This window comes from Chiloscyllium punctatum, chromosome 4 (assembly GCF_047496795.1).
Source record: "Chiloscyllium punctatum isolate Juve2018m chromosome 4, sChiPun1.3, whole genome shotgun sequence".
In the NCBI taxonomy this organism is placed as follows: Eukaryota; Metazoa; Chordata; class Chondrichthyes; order Orectolobiformes; family Hemiscylliidae; genus Chiloscyllium; species Chiloscyllium punctatum.
The window spans coordinates 10,518,623-10,541,319 of record NC_092742.1 but is presented as its reverse complement, the minus strand read 5'-3'; the positions used below and the strand labels follow the sequence as shown (position 1 = coordinate 10,541,319).

General features: G+C 40.5%; 1 protein-coding gene across 1 annotated transcript in view; it reads right to left on the bottom strand.

Annotated features, from left to right (window-relative positions):
• Positions 1-22,697, bottom strand: part of LOC140475907 (uncharacterized) — an 86,219-nt gene that overhangs the window by 36,299 nt on the left and 27,223 nt on the right. Inside the window, exons 4-8 of the mRNA XM_072567834.1 lie at positions 20,028-20,121; positions 16,199-16,248; positions 15,265-15,346; positions 11,372-11,457; positions 6,617-6,811 (exon numbers count right to left, since the gene is read on the bottom strand). Of these exons, the coding sequence (XP_072423935.1) occupies positions 6,617-6,811; positions 11,372-11,457; positions 15,265-15,346; positions 16,199-16,248; positions 20,028-20,121 (507 nt within the window). The remainder of the gene's footprint in view (positions 1-6,616; positions 6,812-11,371; positions 11,458-15,264; positions 15,347-16,198; positions 16,249-20,027; positions 20,122-22,697) is intronic.

Sequence of the window (22,697 nt, the reverse complement as noted above, 5' to 3'; positions counted from 1 at the left end):
CTGAACTAAAGGTCTGAAGTGCCATTTGTCCTTTATTGGCCTTCTTCTGAGTTCCCTGACTTTTTGTCTGTTTAAGCACTTGCAACTGCTGATTGTCTGCGTGAACAGTTCTTAAAGCAGCAAGGTCATTAAAACTGTAAATTCACTCAATGTTCTGCAGATTTTTGGATGCAAATAGATTTTTCACTGTGATACCTTGTGATATTAAGCAACGAAGCTCACCACTGATCACCTTTTGGCATGTTGTAGGTCAAAGGCTGTTAACACCAATGCCTTTTCCTGGACTGCATTTAAAGGCCTATTTCATTTTTTAAAATTTATATTTTCATTAGTGGTCGAGAAAAAACTACTGATGAGTTTTAACAAGAAGAGGCTGTCGTCTCAACAAGATGTGATCTCATGCATGAAAGCAATTAGTTAACTATTGCTACTAAGACTATTTTGAGACACAATGGCACACCTGGCTCCTTTGAAATTCAGAGCTGTTCTCACAATTTCCCCACCCAATACTATATGAAATAATTCGATTGGATGGATTTTAATGCAGACCCTTTATGACCTTATTCAGCCATTTGAGTTAAAGATATTTGTATCCTTCATCCATGTGGGAGACTAATGCCTGCTGTATAGATTATTGACATGTACTGTTGGTAATGAACATCTACACGGCACAAAGACATCACAGGAACCACTAGTCTGATTGAAGGGATGAATTTCACAAGAAGACCAGAACCAGTCTGGAAAACATCCAACTCAATTTCAAAATAATCAAATAAAGTCAGCTTCACTCGACACCTGAGTCCAGACTACTGGGTTCAAGTATCCGTGTTACCATGACTTGATAATAAAATGACACAAGGGTATGTGACTGTTGGAAACAAAGTCAATCAGCCTGATTCGCTTGAGTGACATTAGGTATTAACCAGTTCAGTGAATTATTTGCACAGGTCATTGAACTTACGTGAAGTGTTTATTATCTTAAAACATTTATTCAAGCAATTTTATGATGTTGGAAGTTTGGTTTTTATTGGCAAGAATTTGCTTTTTTTCAATGATGATATAATCACTAGACTGCTAACTTTATTTTCTGTTAGGACGCCTCCTGATTAATGCCATGCTAATAAGTGAGTTGGTATGGAAAGCAAAGAGCAAAGGGTGATGAATGGGTTTTTAGTTTGATACTGAACTGGCAGAGAGGATATAAAGATCCATGGGAATGATTTGAGGCATGAGGGTCCTTGGGAGATTGGGATTATGTGTCATAGGTTATAAGAGAGGTGAGGGGATGGGTGCAGAGGCATAAACCGGTTTCGAGGGGATGTGAGGGGTCACGGGCATAATGGAGTGACATAGTGCGATTCTGGAGATAACAAGATTTGGATGCAGGGAAAGGGCTTGACATGGATGAGTTAGAGAGTGATGGGGTGACAGTATGAGGGATTTTTTTTTAGATCATTGTATACAGTGCCAGAGTCTCCAAGCAGACTTTCCACCCAGCCTATCTCAGGAACCAGGCAGCCTTTTGGCTTTTCTCACGTTGCCTGGACTGAATCCCTAATCATCCCACCAAAATCCTAAATGCAGACAACCATTTTAAGTGTTGTGTTCACAGAACTGAGATTTCTACCAGTTCTGCATCATTGACTGACTTCAAAAACTGGGGCCTAGAATTCACAAAATAGATTTGAAAGAGCAGAGAGGTCAACTCTTGAGTCACCTAATCCTCTGCTTGCATTTCTAATGGAGCAAATATTTACAAATTCCGTTTCCTTCTGACTGCATTCTTTTCTTCATTGGTGGAAATGTGTTCAGCTGTCTCCACAGAGGCCAATATCCCATCACCAAGTCACTCTTTATTTACACGTGGAGAGTCCTTGACACTGATTCAGTTCCCTCAGAGCCAGCTCTCAGAATGAACAGAATCTCCGACACTCCTGTTTAATCTGTCAGTCAGAGTACCCTGATTGGACCATGATGTGGAGGTGCCGGTGTTGGACTGGGGTGGACAAAGTCAGAAGTCACATGATATCAGGTTATATTCCAAGAGATTTTTTTGAATTCACAAGTTTTTGGAGCACTGCTGCTTCATCAGTAACCAGTTTGGACCAGATTAACAAACCGAATCAGGGAACTCATATGCTGTGATGCCCACCTGGCTGACCTCATTACAATCACTACATCCCTTCCCCTCTGAATCTGACAACATGGGCCAGGTCTTTTTCTTGTAGCTGCTTCTGGGGTGTTTTAGCGCTGGGTCAGGTTCATCCAGCTCTGCCTCAGATATGGGTGGCCGCTTGTGTCTGGAGTGTCTTAGAAGAAATTCATTCTCTTCTTCAGGCGACAAAGATGCCCAGGCAGTGATATCTGCCTCAGATTCTGAGGTCTCTTCAAAGCTTGATGGTGAGAGAGAATTCCCTGGGTTCCACCAGCCTTCTCAACTGTTCTGAGGAGATGGACAGACTTTACTCTCGCCCTGTTTGCGAGCTTGCAACTTTCATATGGTTCATATGCTTGTTCAGGATACTCAAACCTACCCATACTTCATACGTTACTGGAGCAGACCCTACGTCGACCATGTCTTTTACTCAGGCAGGGCCATTCCCATTGTTCCTACACCAAACTTGGTCCCTTGAAGTAAACCGTCTCTCTCGCTTAGCAGAGTCTTGTGTTCGGCATTGGCATTCCTGATGCCATTTCACCCTCCACCCCCAGGTCTGGGAAGATCATATTTAACCTGGTGTGGAATCTTCTCCACTCTGCTGGAGCTATCCCTGTGGTTTGGTCCTATAATCAAATAGGAACCAGGACAGTTTGGTATCTAGTCAAACTGTAGGCTGTTTTTTTAAGCTTGCCTTCAAGGTTTGGACTGCTCTTTCTGCCAGACCATTGGATAATGGATGGTATGGACCTATCCTTATATTTTGAATGCCATTCGACTTTACTAAATATTCAAATTCCCTGCTAGTAAAACAATGGTCTGTTGTCTGTGACAAACACTTCCAGGAGTCTATGTATTGCAAAAGATACACATAGTTTTCTATTGTTGCCGCTGTGTTTGACAAGTGAACTCAATGCATGTTCAGCCACTTTTGAATGAGTGTCCACAATGATGAAGAAGATTGAGCTCATGAAAGGACCTGCATTGTTAACATGCAAACAAGTCCAGGGTTTACCTAGCCATTCCTGTGAATGTGGAGGAGCTTCTGGCAGTAACGTTTGTTCTTCTTGGCACTCTTGGCACTGCCCCAACAATGCAGCTATGTCTGCATCCATTCCTGGCCACTAAGTAGAACATCTCGCCAATATCTTCATTTTGGAAACCTCTAGATGACCCTTAGATTCTAGCCAGTCCCTGACCTTTTCCCAGGAGAATCACCCTAGCTGTGCATAATAATATGCCATCATCTACTGTGATCTAGTCTCTCTGGATCCAAAAGGTTTCAGTTCTAGTTGTGATGTTCCTTTGGTTTTATGCATCACCACCAGCTGTTTCAATTTTGCCAGGACCAGATATTTCTGCCTCCAAAGTCTAATACTGTCAGCTTGCCTCAAAGTATGTCCAGAAAATTTAAAACCAGTACAGACTCTTCCAGTGGGGTTACCACTGATGATATATTTGTCAGCCAAAGGCGGCTCAATGCATCCACATTTTCTACTTGGCCTCTCAAAAGGTCTTCCAACTTGTAATCATACACACTTAGTATTAGAGCGCACTATTGAATTCAGTATTGCCTTATCCTCTTTTAGTAGACCTAGCAAGGGATTGTAGTCCATCACTAATACAAATTTACATCCATAAAGGTATTGGTGGAATTTCCTGACACTAAATATGACTTCTTTCCATATCTGGGCATATTCACCCTTTGCGACAGCCAACGTCCTGAATGCTTATGCTGTCAGGTATTCCTCTGCATTGGGCCACCTACGAGCGAATACAACCCCAGTGTCGTAAAGGGAGGCACTGCATTTTAATACCAGATCTTGCTTGGGATCATATTTTTCCAACATCTTTAGAGATGATAGCTGTTTCTTCACTTCCCTGAAAACTATGGCTTAGCTGTGCAACCATTTCCAAGGCTGACCCCTTTTTAGGAGTTGATGCCAATGAGCTTTCTGTAATAATGCATCAGCCAAAGGAAGGTCTGAAGTTCAGGTACAGACATGGGAGCTGGGACACTTTTGATCGCCTTCATTTTATCTTCCAATGGGTGTATCCTGATCTTGTGAACTCTGTAGCCCAAGCAGGTCATTTGGGGTGCCTGGAACACACACATTTCCTTTCTAAGGGGTTGCCTGCGTGGGAGAAATGTATAAGGACTGTGTTCAAGTTCTCTAAGTGCTCTTTATTGGTCTTCCCTGTTATTAACACATCATATAGATAAAAGGCCACCTTGTGAAGTGCTTTCCATTATCCATTGAAAAATGCGCAGGCTAACGATATTCCCAAATGGCAGTCTTGTATATTGGTACAATCCCTCATCGATATTAATTGTAACATACCTCTGAGAATCCTCATCTAACCACAAGGGATTGGATATTTATCCAGCTGCAAAAAACAGTTTACCATTTGTTTAAAACCCCACAAAGGCAAACTGACCCATTGGGCTTCCCAATCAGTGCAACATGTACTGTCTATTCTGCAAGTTGGACTGATCTGATGATTCCTTCCCTTTCCAGCTTTCTAATCTCTGCTCTACTTTTGCCTGTAAGGCAAATGGCCCTGAGTGGGCTTGCAGATTCATAGAATTGCTTCCTGATCAACATGCAAGGTGGCCTTGGCTCCTTTGACTGTCCCTAGATCTTCCTGAAAAACATCTGGGTATTGAATTAGGACTTCAGGCAACCATTTTCTAATCAAAAAATGTGTAACCAATCCAGATGAATCTTTCTCCATTAAGTTTGCACCATTAATCTTGGGCCCAAGCCTTTTCCTACAATCAGTAATAACTGAACCAGCTGCTTTTCATAAGAGATCAGAACCAAAGTTGTACCTTTAATCTATAAAGGTTCCCCAGTATATGTTCTCAGTCTAGCCGAGGTCTCGTGCAAATGTAAGGGTTGGAGTCCAGAGCGAATGTTGTTAAAGACTGGTACTGCAATTACTGAAATGGCTGCATCAATATCGATCTTCATTAGAGCTGGGTGACCATTTAATCAGATGTTCATTTTAATTGATTCTGATTTGGATGTTGGTTAGCCATTTAACTATTCCAGACCAGATGCCAGTGGACTTCCCAGGATATGCATGCTCCTGGATAACAGCCTATGAGTTCTCTTACTCCATCTAGCTCCAGTGGGACTCTTTTACTATTTCAAGTCTGCACACCAGCAGCAACTTCAATGATCTGCTTGCCCAGATCCTGAAGAAAGTTTCAGTCATTTGGCCAAAGCTTGGCTTTGTTGTTGGGTTTTGCTGTGGGCTGACCGAGAGTCCATCTATTCAGGATATGTCCTGAGTGAGGCTATGTAGTGCCTTGGTGTTCTTTAAGCTCTATTGGACAGGCGAGGGTGTTTACTTCTATTGGAATACTCTGCAATTCATACGCTGCATTTGCTGCAGTTTCCAGTGATAAAGCCAGTTGTCGTGCCTGTTTGAAGTCCAGTTGGGCTTCAGGTATTAGGTGCTTTTGAGTGAATACTTCATTAATCCTGCATACCAAATGGTCTCATAGCATCTTATTAAGGGTTAAACCAAAGTCACATGCCTCTGCCAGTCGTCCGATCCAAATGAAAAATCCTGATAAGGATTCCTTTGCTTCTTGAATTGCTGAATAAAAATGATAATGATCCAGAATTAGAGGATGCTTGAAGTTGCAATATTCCTTAACTAATTCCATCAACTCTTGAAAGGTTTAGTTTGTGGAGTCTCAGGGAAAGTTAGGGTCCTAATAACTGAAAAAGCTGCGGCTTCACAAGCTGTCAGGCACGTTACACATTGTTTTTCATCTGCCCAGCGTCATTTCCCCAGAAAAAGTAACACATTATTTTCACATACTGGCCCAGTCTTCTGCGGCAGGATCGTATGAGCCAAGCTTCCTAAATAGTGGTGCATGATGCCAGAAATGCTTACACCAACTCCTAGATGACTGTTGAGAGCGAATTTCTTCAGGAGCCTGCTTTGCTCTCATTGTCACTGAAATAAATCCACGGAGGTCTCTATCCCATAACCAAGTCGCCCCTTGTTTATATATTGAAATTCCTCGGTATTGACCCAGCTCCCTCAGAGCCAGGGTTCACTCTCTAAGAGTGAACAGAATCTCTGACACTCCTGTTTATATCTATAAGCCAGGCTCCTTGATATGACCAGGTTAACAGCCCCAGTCAGGAAAGTCATTTTTTGAGGTCCACCTGGCTGACCTTGTTACAATCGCTATAACCCTAAAGCCTAGCATTCCCTCCCAAAACTCATTTTCCTCACTATTCTCCCATCAGATGCTCTTCAAAAATAAATCCTTTGATTCTGTCATCTTACATATCTTGATGTCAAATCTGATAAGTTATTGTGGAGCCCCATGGGATGCTTTACAGTGTTAAACATTCTATATAAATGCAAGTTGTTGTTATGTTGTATTTGACCTTACCAACTTTCAGCCACCTTACTCAAAGCGAAACGTACACACAAGATCTTAATATTTTCATTGATGTCCAGTCCTTTACACAGCATGTTGACACCCTCATTGTTAATGTGGTTGGAGCTAAGGTTTAGCTCAAGCAAGGTGCTATTGAATTTCAATGTCTCTCCCATGGCAAGTGCTCCTTCATTTCCAAAGCCATTATAGGACAAATTGAGGCTCTTCAGGGTGATATTCATCTGAAGATAGAAAACATATTATAATTCCATCGACAAGACAAACCATATTGAGTTGGCCTGTGAAAATGAACATGCAGCACAAATAACTATGCTGATCCAGCACTCAAATGCAAATAGAGCCAAAGACCACCTTGAGTTATGATCAGCAGCAGATTTGTTTTTGTCTCTTTGGCCACAACTCATTTCTCAACAGATCAGGATTGTAGCCAGAATTGGGAGACTCTGAATTTTCCATTTCTGTTAAATAAGAGAAGACAAAGGAGGATTCTGGAATCGGGCATGTCTTGCAGGACATATAAGATTTAAAGAATTACAGAACATGTAGTTTTATTTTCACTTCCACATGTATGTGTTCTTACAGTACAGAAAGATGCCATTTTGCCGTAATCTCACTCTTTCCCCATATTCCTCCAAATCTGTCACAGAGTCACAGAGATGTACAACATGGAAACAGACCCTTTGCTCCATGCCGACCAGATATCCCAACCCAATCTAGTCCCACCTGCCAGCACTCGGCCCATACCCCTCCAAACCCTTCTTCCTATTCATATACCCATCCAAATGCCTCTTAAATGCTGCAATTGTACCAGCCTCCACCACATCCTCTGGCAGCTCATTCCATACACGTACCACCCTCTGCGTGAAAATGTTGCCTCTTAGGTCTCTTTTATATCTTTCCCCTCTCACCCTAAACCTATGGTCTCTGGTTCTGGACTCCCCGACCCCAGGGAAAAGACTTTGTCTATTTATCCTATCCATGCCCCTCATAATTTTGTAAACCTCAATAAGGTCACCCCTCAGCCTCCGATGCTCCAGGGAAAACAGCCCCAGCCTGTTCAGCCTCTCCCCATAGCTCAAATCCTCCAACCTTGGCAACATCCTTGTAAATCTTTTCTGAACCCTTTCAAGTTTCACAACATCTTTCCGATAGGAAGGAGACCAGAATTGCACGCAATATTCCAACAGTGGCTAACCAATTTCCTGTACAGCTGCAACATGACCTTCCAACTCCTATACTCAATACTCAATAAAGGAAAGCATACCAAAAGCCTTCTTCACTCTCCTATCTAACAGCGACTCCACTTTCAAGGAGCTATGAACCTGCACTCCAAGGTCTCTTTGTTTAGCAACAGTCCCTCGGACCTTACCATTAAGTGTATAAGTCCTGCTAAGATTTGCTTTCCCAAAATGCAGCATCTCGCATTTATCTGAATTAAGCTCCATCTGCCACTTGGCCCATCTGGTCCAGATCCTGTTGTAATCTGGGGTAACCCTCTTCGCTGTCCACTATACCTCCAATTTTGGTGTCATCTGCAAACTTACTAACTCTACCTCTTAGGCTCGCATCCAAATCATTTATGTAAATGACAAAAAGTAGAGGACCCAGCACCGATCCTTGTGGCACTCCACTACTCACAGGCCTCCAGTCTGAAAAACATCCCCTCCACTACCACCCACTGTCTTCTACCTTTGAGCCAGTTCTGTATCCAAATGGCTAGTTCTCCCTGTATTCCATGAGATCTAACCTTGCTCGTTAGTCTCCCATGGGGAAGCTTGTCGAATGCCTTACTGAAGTCCATATAGATCACATCTACTGCTCTGCCCTCATCAATCTTCTTTGTCACTTCTTCAAAAAACTTAATCAAGTTCATGAGACATGATTTCCCACGCACAAAGCCATGTTAACTATCCCTAATCAGTCCTTGCTTTTCCAAATACATGTACATCCTGTCCCTCAGGATTCCCTCCAACAACTTGCCCACCACTGAGGTCCGGCTCACCGGTCTATAGTTCCCTGGCTTGCCTTTACTGCCCTTCTTAAACAATGGCACCACGTTTGCCAACCTCCAGTCTTCCAGCACCTCACCTGTGACTATCGATGATACAAATATCAGCAAGAGGTCCAGCAATCACTTCTCTGGCTTCCCACAGAGTTCTCGGGTACACCTGATCATGTCCTGGGGATTTATCCACCTTTAACCGTTTCAAGACATCCAGCACTTCCTCCTCTGTAATCTGGACATTTTGCAAGATGTCACCATCTATTTCCCTCTATTCTATATCTTCCAAATCCTTTTCCACAGTAAATACTGATGCAAAATAAACCTTGCTGATCTTTGAGGGACCCTATTCTCTCCCTAGTTACCCTTTTGTCCTTAATATATTTGTAAAAACCCTTTGGATTCTGCTTAATTCTATTTTCCAAAGCTATCTCATGTCCCCTTTTTACCCTCCTGATTTCCCTCTTAAGTATACTCCTACTTCCTCTTCTAAGGATACACTCCATCTATCCTGTCTATACCTAACATATGCTTCCTTCTTTTTCTTCACCGAACCCTCAATTTATTTAGTCATCCAGCATTCCCTATACCTATCAGCCTTCCCTTTCACCCTGACAGGAATATACTTTCTCTGGATTCTTGTTATCTAATTTCTGAAGGCTTCCCATTTTCCAGCCGTCCCTTTACCTGCCAACATCTGCCTCCAATCAGCTTTCGAAAGTTCTTGCCTAATACCGTCAAAATTGGCCTTTCTCCAATTTAGAACTTCAACTTTTAGATCTGGTTTATCCTTTTCAATCATTATTTTAAAATGAATAGAATTATGGTCACTGGCCCCAAAGTGCTCCCCAACTGACACCTCAGTCATCTGCCCTGCCTTATTTCCCAAGAGTAGGTCAAGTTTTGCACCTTCTCTAGTAGGTACATCCACATACTGAATCAGAAAATTGTCTTGTATGCACTTAAGAAATGCCTCTCCATCTAAACCTTTAACACTGTGGCAGTCCCAGTCGATGTTTGGAAAGTTAAAATCCCATACCATAACTATTCTATTATTCTTACAGATAGCTGAAATCACCTTACAAGTTTGTTTCTCAATTTCCCTCTGACTATTAGGGGTCTACAACACAATCCCAATAAGATGATCATCCCTTTCTTATTTCTCAGTTCCACCCAAAAATCTTCCCTGGATGTATTTCTGGAAATATCCTCCTTCAGCACAGTTGTAATGCTAACCCCTATCAAAAATGCCACTCTCCCTCCTCTCTTGCCTCCTTTTCTATCCGTTCTGTAGCATTTGTATCCTGGAACATTAAGCTGCCAGTCCTGCCCATCCCTGAGCCATGTTTCTGTAATTGCTATGATATCACAGTTCCATGTTCTTAACCATGCCCTGAGTTCATCTGCCTTCCCTTTTCGGCCCTTTGCATTGAAATAAATGCAGTTTAATTTATTAGTCCGACCCTGTCCCTGCCTGCCCTGACTGTTTGACTCACGTCTGTTCTCAACTGTACCAGTCTCAGATTAATCTCTTTCCTCACTATCTCCCTGGGCCTCTCCCCTCCCACCCCCACCTTATTCGTTTAAATCCTCCCAAGCAGTTATAGCAAATTTCCCTGCCAGTATATTAGTCTCCTTCCAATTTCAGTACAATCCGTCCTTCTTATACAGGTCACTTCTACCCTAAAACAGATCCCAATGATCCGAAAATGTGAATCCTTCTCCCACACACCAGCTCCTCAGCCATGCATTCATCCTCCTATTCCTGCCCTCACTAGCTCGTAGCACTGGGAGTAATCCAGATATTACTACCCTTGAGGACTTCCTTTTTAAATTTCTGCCTAACTCTCTGTAATCTCCCTTCAGAATCTCAACCTTTTCCCTTCCTATATCATTGGTTCCAATGTGGACAATGACCTCTTGCTGGCCCCTCTCCCTTGTGAGAACGTTCTGCATCCTCTCTGAGACATCCTTGATCCTGGCACCAGGGGAACAACACACCATTCTGCTTTTCTGTGCTGGCCACAGAAACGTCGACCTGTACCTCAGACTACAGAATCCCCTGTAGTCTGACGTACCCCTCATTGCATTAGAGCCAGTCTCAATACCAGAAACTTGGCTGTTCGTGCAACGTTCCCCTGAGAATCCATCACCCCCTACATTTTCCAAAACAGCATACCTGTTTGAAATGGGTATATCCACAAAAGACTCCTGCCCTAGCTGCCTACCTCTCTTACCCTTCCTGGAGTTAACCCATCTATGTGACTGTTTCTGAGACTTTCCCCCCTTCCTACAATTGCCATCCATCACATACTGTTGTTGTAGCAAATTCCTCATTGCTTCTATCTTTCTCTCCAACCAATCCACTCGATCTAATAAGATTCCTTTTTAAGTATGTACCAATTTCCTTTGGAAAGTTATTACTGTCCCTGTTTCCACTTGTCTTGCACACTGCGCATCCAGACCTGATGGCTTTGAATACAAGGCTAGTTTTGCTACCTCGCAGATATGAGGCTAGATTTGCCACCATGCTTGATTTTATTGTCTCTTAAGGTCAACAGAACACAATATTAGGTAAGATGTGAATCCATCAGTTCTTCCAATTTTTGGATTTGTTGCACAGCCAGTGAGATTCATTTCACCCCCTAGATGTACAGACAGTCGGTAGATGGAGGTTTGTCTGGGACAATGGAACAATACCTCACAACAAGGAACTATGCTTAGGAGAAGAAAAAAGAAGGGAGGAAAATAAACACTGATATTAAGTGTATCTTCTCACCCGTAGTCCTGCACTCAAAGCCACTGCGCCCTCTGTTTGAATCTGGTTCCATTGCAGATTTAGTATTTCCAAACTTTCATTGGTTGCTTTCAGCAAAGGGAAAAAAAGAAATTTCAGCAAATAGAACAGTCTATTTAAATTGTAACCATAGTAACAAAATTAGAAGTATTTTTTAAACATAGAGTAGCAGAGACCAATATTCACAGTGGTATAAAGGGTGGCAGAGTGTCATCACGCGTATCAGAAATCTGCATGAAGCAGCACACACAAAAGTATTTTAATAATGCACTATACTTCTTCACTCCTAAGCTACCGACTCAAATTTCACCTACTTTCTCCACCAGCATCATGCATCAAGCAACAATGTTCAGTGCTGATGTTATGAATCTCAGAATTCCCATTTTAAACACAGTAAAACCTTAGAACAACAACAGCCGTTCCTAAAACCATAAGATGTAGCTCAGATGAAGACCATTTTTCCAAGCCAACTCTACAATTCAGTGAGATCATGGCAGATCTGATCATCTTCAACTTCACTTTCTTGCCTTTTCCCCATAACTCTTGATTCTCTTATTAACTAAAAATCAACCTCAGCCTTGAATATACATAATGACCCAGATCTCTGTGGTAAATCCAGAGAATCACTACCTACTCAGAGAAGAAATTCCTCCTCATCTCTTATTCTTATCTTTATTCTGAGATTATGCTGTCTGGTCCTAGACTCTTCCATAAGGGGAAACAACTTCTCTGCATCTACCCTGTCAAGTCCTAAGAATCTTGTATTTTAAATAGGGTCACCTCTCATTCTTCTATATTCCAATGAGTACAGGCCCTAATCTATTCAGCCTTCCCTTATTAGGCAGCCCTTCCCTATCTAGTATCAACCTAATGAAATGTCTTTGGATTGCCTGTAATGCCAGTATATCTTTCCTTAGGTAAGGGGCCCAAAACTATTCACAGTGTTCATTTGTGATCTGACAAGTCCCTTGTATAGTTTTAGCAAAACCTGCCTGAATTTATAACCTTTGAAATAAATGGCAATATTCCATTTGTCTCCCCTATTACCCACTGAACTCGGATGCCAGCTTTTTGTAATTCATGTTTTATATCTTTCTGCAGGCTTTTGTCATTTAAATAATATTATGCTCCTCTATTTTTCCTGCCAAAATGCAATGTCTGATATATGTTATCATTTGGGAATTTGGATTTTAAAGTGAAGGTAATTGGGTTATTGGTTTTAGTTCTGTGGAAGTAACTTTGATGTCCCAAGAGGTCAGAAAGTCATTTTTGAACCATGAATTTACAAGAAATGATTTTAGTCAAGTGACTATATAAACAATCTCGGGAGTTAATTAATGAAATGTTTACAAAGTTCATATTTTATGACATGCAGAAAGACAGACCAGGGCCACAATCAGGTTTCAGTTGAGAACAGTTCCACACTAGCAAAATGATTTGGAGATGGCAGTGTTGGCCTGGGGTGTACAAAGTTTAAAAATCACACAACACCAGGTTACAGTCCAACAGGTTTAGTTGGAAACATTAGCTTTCGGAGCGCTGCTCCTTCATCAGGTGGTTGTGGAGTATAAGATCATAAGACACAGAACTTATAGCGAAAGTTTACAGTATGATGTAACTGAAATTATATATTGAAAAAGACCTGGATTGTTTGTTAAGTCTATCATCTTTTAGAATGAACACATTGGTTTCAGTTCTTTCATATGTAAATCACAGAATTTTTTAAAAGTTATATTCTCAACTGAATTTTAACAATTAGTGTCATGTCAGGCCAGATAATGCATTGAAGGTGTAAGGTGCCCTGTGTGAGACTGTCTATGCCACAATGGTCAGACTGATTCTAATCTAAAAAACAGATTTACAGAATCTTACGTGAATTCATGTAGTTTTTGAGCAAAATACAATGTAATTCTGCAAGTACAAATTCACCCCACAAACATATATATGTTCACATGGGTGTATATGTGTTGGGTGAGGAGGCCGTTATGAGTGTCTGTGAGAGTGTGTGTATGTGTGTGAGTGTAATGGGATATAAGTTTGTGAGAGGGCGTGTGTGAGCGTATGAGAGAAAGTTTGTATGTGAGAGAGGGTCTGTGTGAGTGTATGGGCCTGTAGGAGTGTGTGTGTGTGTCTGTAGGATTGTGTATGTGTGTTGGAATGTCTATGTGTTTATCTGTGAGTGTGCGTCTGTCTGTGTGTATGTCTGTGCGCGTGTGTGTGTGTCATGCAACAATGCAAAGTGGCCGAGCAGAGGCTGATAGCCAAGTTCAGTACCCATGGGAATGGCCTTAACCGAGACCTTGGGTTCATTTCATACTACAGGTAACCCCACTGCATTACGCACACACAAAGACACACACACACACAGACAGATGCACAGACAGATACATGCACACTCCCTCACATACACACACATACAGGCCAACAGACAGACACACACACTCCTACAGACAGACAGCCCATTTATATCTGCCAGCCAGGGCTCCCTGATTAGACAATATCAACAGCCCCAATCACAGAACTCGAATTCTATGAGGTCCACCTGGCTGACCTTGTTACAATCACTGCACAAACAGACGATACTTCTGTGCAGCAGAGCAGAGTGAAGGAATGATAGGCCTATAATAGCAACCTGAAAGTTAACTCTCTTTTTATCCCTCATCCCTTCTTAATGTAACAGAAGACAGTCCCTGGTGAGAAAACAAATTGGGGAAGCAGGCCCTCACCAAGAACTCAAAGATATCTACAAACATCACTATAGCAGAGGATACGAGTCAGCACTTAAACAATTTATCTCAGTTTAAAAATCTAACAACTCAAGAATTCTGAGAGCATTTAAATTGTATGCCTGTATCTTCCTGTTTGTGCCAATCACACTCTCATTTTTTAAAAATGAATTTCCTGTGTTTGATATGTTTTAATGTTTTTATGAAGATTAGAGTTGAAACATTTATCTTTCTTTCACTCAAGAAAACCGTTTCATTTTGGTAACTGCATTTTTAATTGAAATGTGATAGCTGAATGCTAAAAACAAAATAAACTATTTATTCTGACTGACCACAAAAAGTTAATAAGAGAGGAGCTGAATTACCACCTGGTTGTAACAAATGCTTCCACTTTTCATTCTTCTAAGTTTCAGTGAGTACTAGGCTATAATGTTTATCCTACTCAAATCAGTCTCCTGTCTAAGCTTTTGCACAAAGATTGATTTTTTTTTCACAAAAAAAAAGAGTAACACACAGGCTGCAACCAGCCAATGAAACAACAGTTCCCTAATGAGAACTGAAATATAACAGTTCACATTGACTGTGAAGAGCAGCCAGTTCAGAAATTTGTCCTCAAAAAAAGAATGCCAGTAACAACCTGGCTGTGTAGATCAGCCAGTTCAGGAATCAGTTACCAAAAACAAAAGCCAATAGCAGTACACTGGTTGTGTGGCCAACCAGCTTGGAATCAGATGAACATTGATTTATTGGACTTATTATGGGATGGTCACTTGTGTCTTCAATGTTGAGCATGGATTGGGGAAATGAAAGATGTCACTTAAATAGCTGTATATTAATTATATATACCTGGTGGGTTTTAGCTGAGGATTCCTTTGAGCCCTATAAAATAAACATCTCCTAAAATTGTTAAGTTGGAAGGTACATGCAAGGTGTAATTCTGTAAAGAAATGTAAATATGTGAAAAGATTAGCTCCAATTTTATCCTTCCTGCTGGATTTCTGGAATAGAATACATGCTTTCCTGTTGAGTATATTGTTGATCGGAGCAACAAAAATGTTCATCATACATTTACCTACAGTAAGAAATCTATGTTATGAAAAATAACAACCAAATGAATGATCATGTGACATTTGTGAAGTTAATTCTCACCTAGCATTTGTCCCAGGAACTCTGCTCCTTTGTCACCAAACTGATTGTAACTGAGATCCAGCTCTGTAATTCTGAAATTAGACTGTAGGTGCAAATTTGAGAAAAATAGCTCGAATTTTTTTAAAAATCTTCCATCAAATTAATCATACATGAGCATATGATTTTCCATCTAATTTAATCTAGAAACTCTTCTTGCAGTTGCCACCATTTCAGAAGCTACATCCATTTTTGCATTAAACATTAAAATCCACTGTACATAACAAGGGGTATGGACACTGACAACATTCTAACCATAATATTGAAAATGTATAAATCTGAACAAGCTGTTGTCTACCAGCTATTCCAAGCCAAGGTCAAAACTGACATCTGCCTGGCACAGTGCAAAATTAGCAGGCGCATCTTATCCACAGCAAAAAAACTGAAAAAAATCTAAGTCAGCTAGATACTACAAAAGTTACTTGACTGACTACACCATATACAACCTCCTTTGTAACTAATTTCACTTCTTCCAAACAGTGAATAACAAATCATACTGGCCTTCAAAGTAAATTGATTACCTATCGTTTACGAGCAATATCGACAACTGGCCCAACATCTTAGCAACCACCTTGGCCTGTGCAGCATTTGACTGTGTTTGCCATGTCATTAAAACTTTCAAATCCAATCCCAAAAAGTAAAAATCAATCCAATCTTCATATCTGAGTGGATTATCCCCAGTGTAGGGTGAGATTAACTGGCTGTCATCTTGATTGCTGAAGCTACATTGCAAATGGGAAGCACACATAAACAGAAAAGGTGGGAAAGTGAGAAATAAGTACTCAACTGTTGTTCCAACTAGTCTGTCTAATAGAAAAAAATAGAAATGCCAGCCAGCTTTCAGTTCGGTTGGAAATAAGACTTTGGAATTTCATCAAAAATCGTCGTCTTTACTTACGGATAAAGTATCGGCAAAATATGAAGCAGCATTGCATTTCAGCTTGTTACCTGCAGATTGAAGAAAGAAGTTTTGATGAGGTTATGTTGCATTGAGTTACCATTGGGGTATCATTCTGAGAGCATTTTGCAATGCTTAGGCTGCCCAAATGGGCATTGGTGGGGAGGGGCTGCCAGCTTTAACTGGTTGATATGGACATTTGGAATGAGCTTCCCTGCAATATATATCACAATAACAGTAGAAGGAGGGAGTCAGTGGCCCTTAGTTAGTCACTAAAGGGCGTTGTTGTATTCAAGAGCTGTCAGACCAGCTAATGCTTGCCCTTTTATCGGTAAAATCTACAGGCAAGGAGAGAACTGGTAGCAGCTGGCACAGTGCAGTGTGTCCAATTTAGCATCCCCATTTTGTCCTACCCTTGGGGGCCTATTTAGGTTAAGAATTAACTTAGAGTATGTTATATTCAATCTGGGAGTGCTTGATACATCATGGACATTCCATTTCACAGCATTAACATCCATCACCGTAAAGAATACAAAATAAACAATACATTTACTGTTGGTGGATTGCCTGGTGGTTACCATGATTAAGGAGCCATTAGTCAATAGCTACTTATAATTCATATATGACTGTTTTGTTTAATAATTAGAACCTTTATTCTATGACTGATTTGGTCGTCCATTAAAATTAAATAGCATGGAAATGAACTTGGCTCCCAAGAATGCTTCCTGATGGCAGTGAACAACTGAAGTCTTGGGGTGGCCAGTGATCATCTCCCACATTCCGGTGTCCTGTATTAGCTGCATTGCCTCAGATGCTTGAAACTGCTCTGAGGTTAGAAGGAACCTGGATCTCTGCTTGTTCTATTACAAAAGCAATGTACTAAAGATGCTGGGGAACTGAATTGAAAACAGAAATTGCTGGAGAAATGCAGCAGGTCAGGCGGAATTTTGTGGAGAGAGAAACAAATCCAGTGTGACTCTTTTTCGGAACTGAAGGCAGCTGGAAAATTTATATTTGTTATACTGTTGACAAAGCTGGAAGATGAGTAGAGCAGGTAATGAGAGTGCTTAGACCAAAGGACAAAGGAGTGTTAATAGTCATAATAGAGTGATATAAATGCAAAATAGATATTATAATGGTATGTGTGAAAAGTAAGAATAGGTCAGCTTTGTAAGAGCCAAACCATATAAATAAGACATCGGGGTGGAGGAAGGGGTTGTCATCAAAATAGAGGGCAGTGCTCTTGCTATAAAGTTGATGAACTCAATGTTGAGTCTTGTCCAAACACTCTCTTCTTATTTGAGAGTACAGCCTTAACCTGAACACATTTGGCTGGTACCACATTTTTAGATGATTAATCAAATTATAATCTTTTCAGTCATTTCCTCATAAGTCTGGGAGTCAGCCTCTATTAGTTGCATATCATTTACTTGTTGGGAAAACAGTCCTTAAAAATTATTCTGTGAAAGAAGCTAAAAAAGGTAAAAGATGTAGACAGTTTCTGGGTTGAGGAGTATTTGCTCCTTGACTTCTTGGAAGTAAAAGGTCATGAAGTTAAAGTATGTTTTGGTTCACCTGTTTACAAGAAGCCAAACAACCTTGTGGAAAGGAAGCAGAACTTTTAAGAGGAATAGATGGGTTTTATGGCTTCAGTTGCTGAACAGACTGGTTTGTGAGTGGCCCTATGCTCAAAGTTGTGTAGCAACAGCTTCTGAACTCCAATTGCTATGCTTTCCTGTATACCTGTGGTGTGTCCGTTGAAGAAAGGCCTCCAGGCTAGAAATACTTAAAGCTAACTGAAAACTCAAAAGCAGAGCCAGCTGCAAAGATCTCTCTTTGGCTGAAATATTGTGAAGAGCCTGACAAAGTTAAGTATCAGGATTTCAAACTAACTCATCTGAACTCAAGTAGGATTTGAAGGTCTCATTGATTATACGGATGTGAGCACTTCAATCCCGTCAAAGGACTGTGAGATTTCTTCTGAAATTTTCCTTTGAACTTGAACTCTTGGCCCACCACGTTATTTTTTCTCTTTTTTTTTCTAAACAAGCTGTATCATTTCTGCAGAGCTGTATTGTCTGTTATGTGAATGTGTGTGTGGAATTAAGTGAATATTGATTAATTGTGCATGGTAGCTTAGTTGTTTATCAGTTTTACCAAATATTGTAAGAACAAACTTTCTTAAAATACACAAATTATTTTAGTTAACTGCTGAAGTATTGTGGACATTTATTTTGGATGGTAGTACAAATTTTGGTGATTTAAATAAAACATTTGCACTTTTGGTAAGACTCATACTATAGCAGAGCTTGATTATTAGCGCACTTCTGCCTTCTGAGTCAAAACATGATATACAGTACATGGATGATCAAATTATCCACTGTAATAGGACTTGTAATCATAAAGAAATGCAAAAGCATGAATCACAGGTGGAATTATTATCACTGAACTAACATCCAATGTTAAAGAAAATGATTTATACAGCATGGTTATGATCACTGATGTCCCAAAGTGCAGTAATTTTGAAGTATGGTAAAATTTGGAACATGGAAACGTAACCGTCATTATGTGCCCAGTAAACTCCCATAGCCAATCCTGTGATGATGACCAGAATGTTTGTTTTTTGCAATGTTAATTTGGGGATTAATATTGACCAGGACAGTGGGGTAACTCCCCAGCACTTCTTCCAAAAATTCAAACAAGGAGAATGCTAAGGCTGCAGTTTCACATCTCAGTTCAAAGACAGAACCTCCAACAGAGTATTCCTCAGTACTGCAGTGGCATGTCACCCTTAAGTTTTGTGCTCAGACATGAGAATTGAACCCAGCAACCTGGGTCTCAGAGGCAAGAGGGCTACCAACTCACTTGGGAAAAAAAAATCTATTAATAGTTACATTTGTGAATTCTTTTCACTTTTAAATTCAGAGACAGGAAGAGAAATTTGCTGCCCTAGGTTGTGCATTATTCCATTTATTTGCCTTTCAAATCACTTTGCTGCTGCTGCTGCTACTATAGAACAGGCAGGAGGCTGGAAGAACACAGCAAGCCAGGCAGCATCAAGAGAAGTCCATGTTTTGGGTGTAACCCTTCTTCAGGGCAGAGAACTTCTTCAAAGTGGGCATCCTTTGAAGAGACTTTGCAGTGGAACAAACTTGGTTAGAGACAAAAAAAACTGCAGATGCTGGAATCCAAAGTAGACACAGCTGGAAGAACACAGGTGGCTGGAAGGACACAGCAAGCCAGGCAGCATCAGGAGGTGGAGAAAGTGAGGACTGCACATGCTGGAGATCAGAGCTTAAAAATGTGTTGCTGGAAAAGCGCAGCAAGTCAGGCAGCATCAGAGGAACAGGAGAATCGATGTTTCGGGCATAAGCCCTTCTTATGCCCGAAACATTGATTCTCCTGTTCCTTCGATGCTGCCTGACCTGCTGTGCTTTTCCAGCAACACATTTTTAAGCTAGCATCAGGAGGTGGAGAAGTCGACGTTTCACGTCTAACCCTTTCCCAAATCTGTTGATTTGGAATTATATGTCTGGGACTTACCATAGATCACATTAGGTCAGAATGGGGATATGTGCTGAGAGTTGTACAATGTTCAGCATCATCCATGACTCCTCAAGATACTAAAGCAGTAACATTTGCACCACACAAATGCCAGGCAATAACCACTTTCAATAAAAGACAATTGCCCCTCAACATTCAATGACGTTATGATCATCGAATCCCCCATTATCAATATCTATTATGATTAGTCATATCTGGGAATAGCTATCATTGAACTGTATTGATGAAAATAAGTGTTTTCAGCTTTATAAGGCATAGCACCTACCTGAGAGTTTGATGCACTTAAGTGAAATGTTCAGTGGAAGCAATTTACACAATACTTCCACTCCCCATGTTCGTAATTCATTGTTGGACAAATTCTGAAATGACAGGAATTAATAGAAATACAACTTAAGAGATGTAGAGTCACAAAATAATTACAACAAAAAGGAGCCATTCAACCTGTCAAGTGCAAAAAGAACCAAAGTTTAAGGGATGTAACGTTGCATTTCTGTGATATAGTAAAAGTGATGGTAAATTGCGACTTATTTTACTTCTCTCCTCTTGAAATCAATAAAAATAAAGTTCTTAATGCATCTGAAATGGACAATTGACTCACTTCACCAGTACATTATTGCATGAGTTAAAAATCTACAGTCAAGCGGTCAGTCCACATAAATACACAGGCACACACATAGGTAGGTTTACACATGGGCTGATATACACTTAACAAATTATATATTTGAATCCCTCAAGGGACATGGGCATTGCTGCTGGGCCAGCATTTATTGCCTTCCCCTAGTTGCCCTTGAAAAGATGAGCTGTCTTCTTGACCTACTACAGTCCTGTGAGTAGAGCCACAATGCCACTCAGAACCAATTCCATGATTTTGAACTAGCAACACTGAAGGAATAGTAATACATTTCCAATTCAAGATGGTGAAGTGGCTTGGAGGGGAACTTGCATGTGGAACTTGCATATGTATCTGCTGCCTTTGTTCTTTGGGATGGTAGTGGTCATGGGTATAGAAGGTGCCGTCTGAAAAAGTCTGGTGAATTTCTGCAGCAGATCTTAGACATGGTTCATACTTCAGCTCCTGGCAGCTTTGTCATGGATGTTCTCACGCTTTTTGAGTGTTGCTAGAGTTGCACTCATCCAGGTAAGTGGGGTGTGTTCCATCACAATCTAACCTTGCCTTGTGGATGGTGGTTAGACTTTGGGGAGTCATGAGGTGAGTTAATTGCTGCACTATTCTGAACATCTGGCCTGCTCTTGTAGCCAGTATACATAAGTGGCTCATCCAGTTCAGTTTCTGGTCAATGTTAACTCCCAGGATATTGATAATGGGGGATTCGATGATCATAACGTCATTGAATGTTGAGGGGCAATTGTCTTTTATTGGAAGTGGTTATTGCCTGGCATTTGTGTGGTGCAAATGTTACTGCTTTAGTATCTTGAGGAGTCTTGGATGATGCTGAACATTGTGCAACTATCGGCACATACCCCCACTTCTGACCTAATGTGGAGGGAAGATCGGGATTTCAAAAAACTGCAAAAGCACATCAATATTGAGAAAACTTAGCAATAAATCACAGCCAAAATGTGGGCCAATTCCATTTGATTACATAGAAGGTGCAATAGGATGTGCTTGCCAAAGCTTAATCTGGGATAAAGAATACTAAAACAAACTTCTTGAAAAGTGAAATTACTTCCTTACTCTTAACAGATTTGAAAAGCTAGAGGGTGTAATATATTTAATAATGCAGTTTATTTATTACCAATATTATAGTAATCTTTAAAACAAAAGTGAGCAGTGCATGTCAATGTACCCTTCACACCAGTGGGTATAGAAGTAAATAAAGAACATGAAAATGGAGTCTCCAATCCCATTGCATCTTGGATCTAGAAAGAGGTGCTCCTAAACATCGTTTTACCATTTTCTTTATTGTCTACTAGATATGTATGATCCCAGTTGCTGATAATACTGGATGAGTCAGATCCCAGAATGAAATCTAGCATGATAGATCATATATTTAGTTGCTATATTTGGTTATTATAGTAGTTTATTTTCTTGAACTGCAGAGATAATTTTGCAATGCCTTCCTGAGTCTGGTGGCTTGAAGTGGGTATCACTGGACAAGCCAGAACTTATTGCCCATCCAAAATGCACATCAAGCAATTGTCTGTCATGAACTTAATCTCTTCCATCACTTGAGCTAATGTCTTCTGAATTCAGTTTGTAAGCATGTTTTTTAACGGTAATGCATCCCTGTGAGACTGGAGTCACATGTAATCCAGACCAGGACATTAGTGAAATAGGTGAATTTTTACATAGTCACAATTAGGCTAGCTTTTTATTCCAGATTGTAGTTGAATTCAATTTTCAGATGACTTTGTTGGTTAATAATTGGAAAGTTACTCATGCAATTTTCATTCTAAATGGTCTGATAATGTCCATCCAGTGGCACAAAAGCTGGCATTTCTTTAGACTTATTAGTCAATGGAACTTGCCAATATCCTTTTACTAAGTCAATTTTGATGCATGTCTACTTCTTGTTCAGTGTGGTCCTGTAGTGTTGGAATAAAAAACCAGTCCAGTTTTCTTACAATGTGGAGGTTCCGATGTTGAACTGGAGTGGACAAGGTCAGAAGTCACACAACACCAGGTTATAGTCAGGTGAACCTGATGAAGGAGCAGCACTCCAAAAGCTTGTGATTTCAAGTAAACCTGTTGGACTATAACCTGGCGTTGTGTGACTTCTGACCCAACTTTCTTACCACATTGACTTTGTGACCCATTGAAATCCGGTACCATTGTAATATGTAAGCTCCAGCTTTAACTCAATTTAATAATGGCATTGTCTGTCATGAACTTAATCTCTTCCATCACTTGAGCTAATATCTTCTGAATCCAGTCTGTAAAGATGTTTTTTAAGGGTAATGCATCCCTTACATT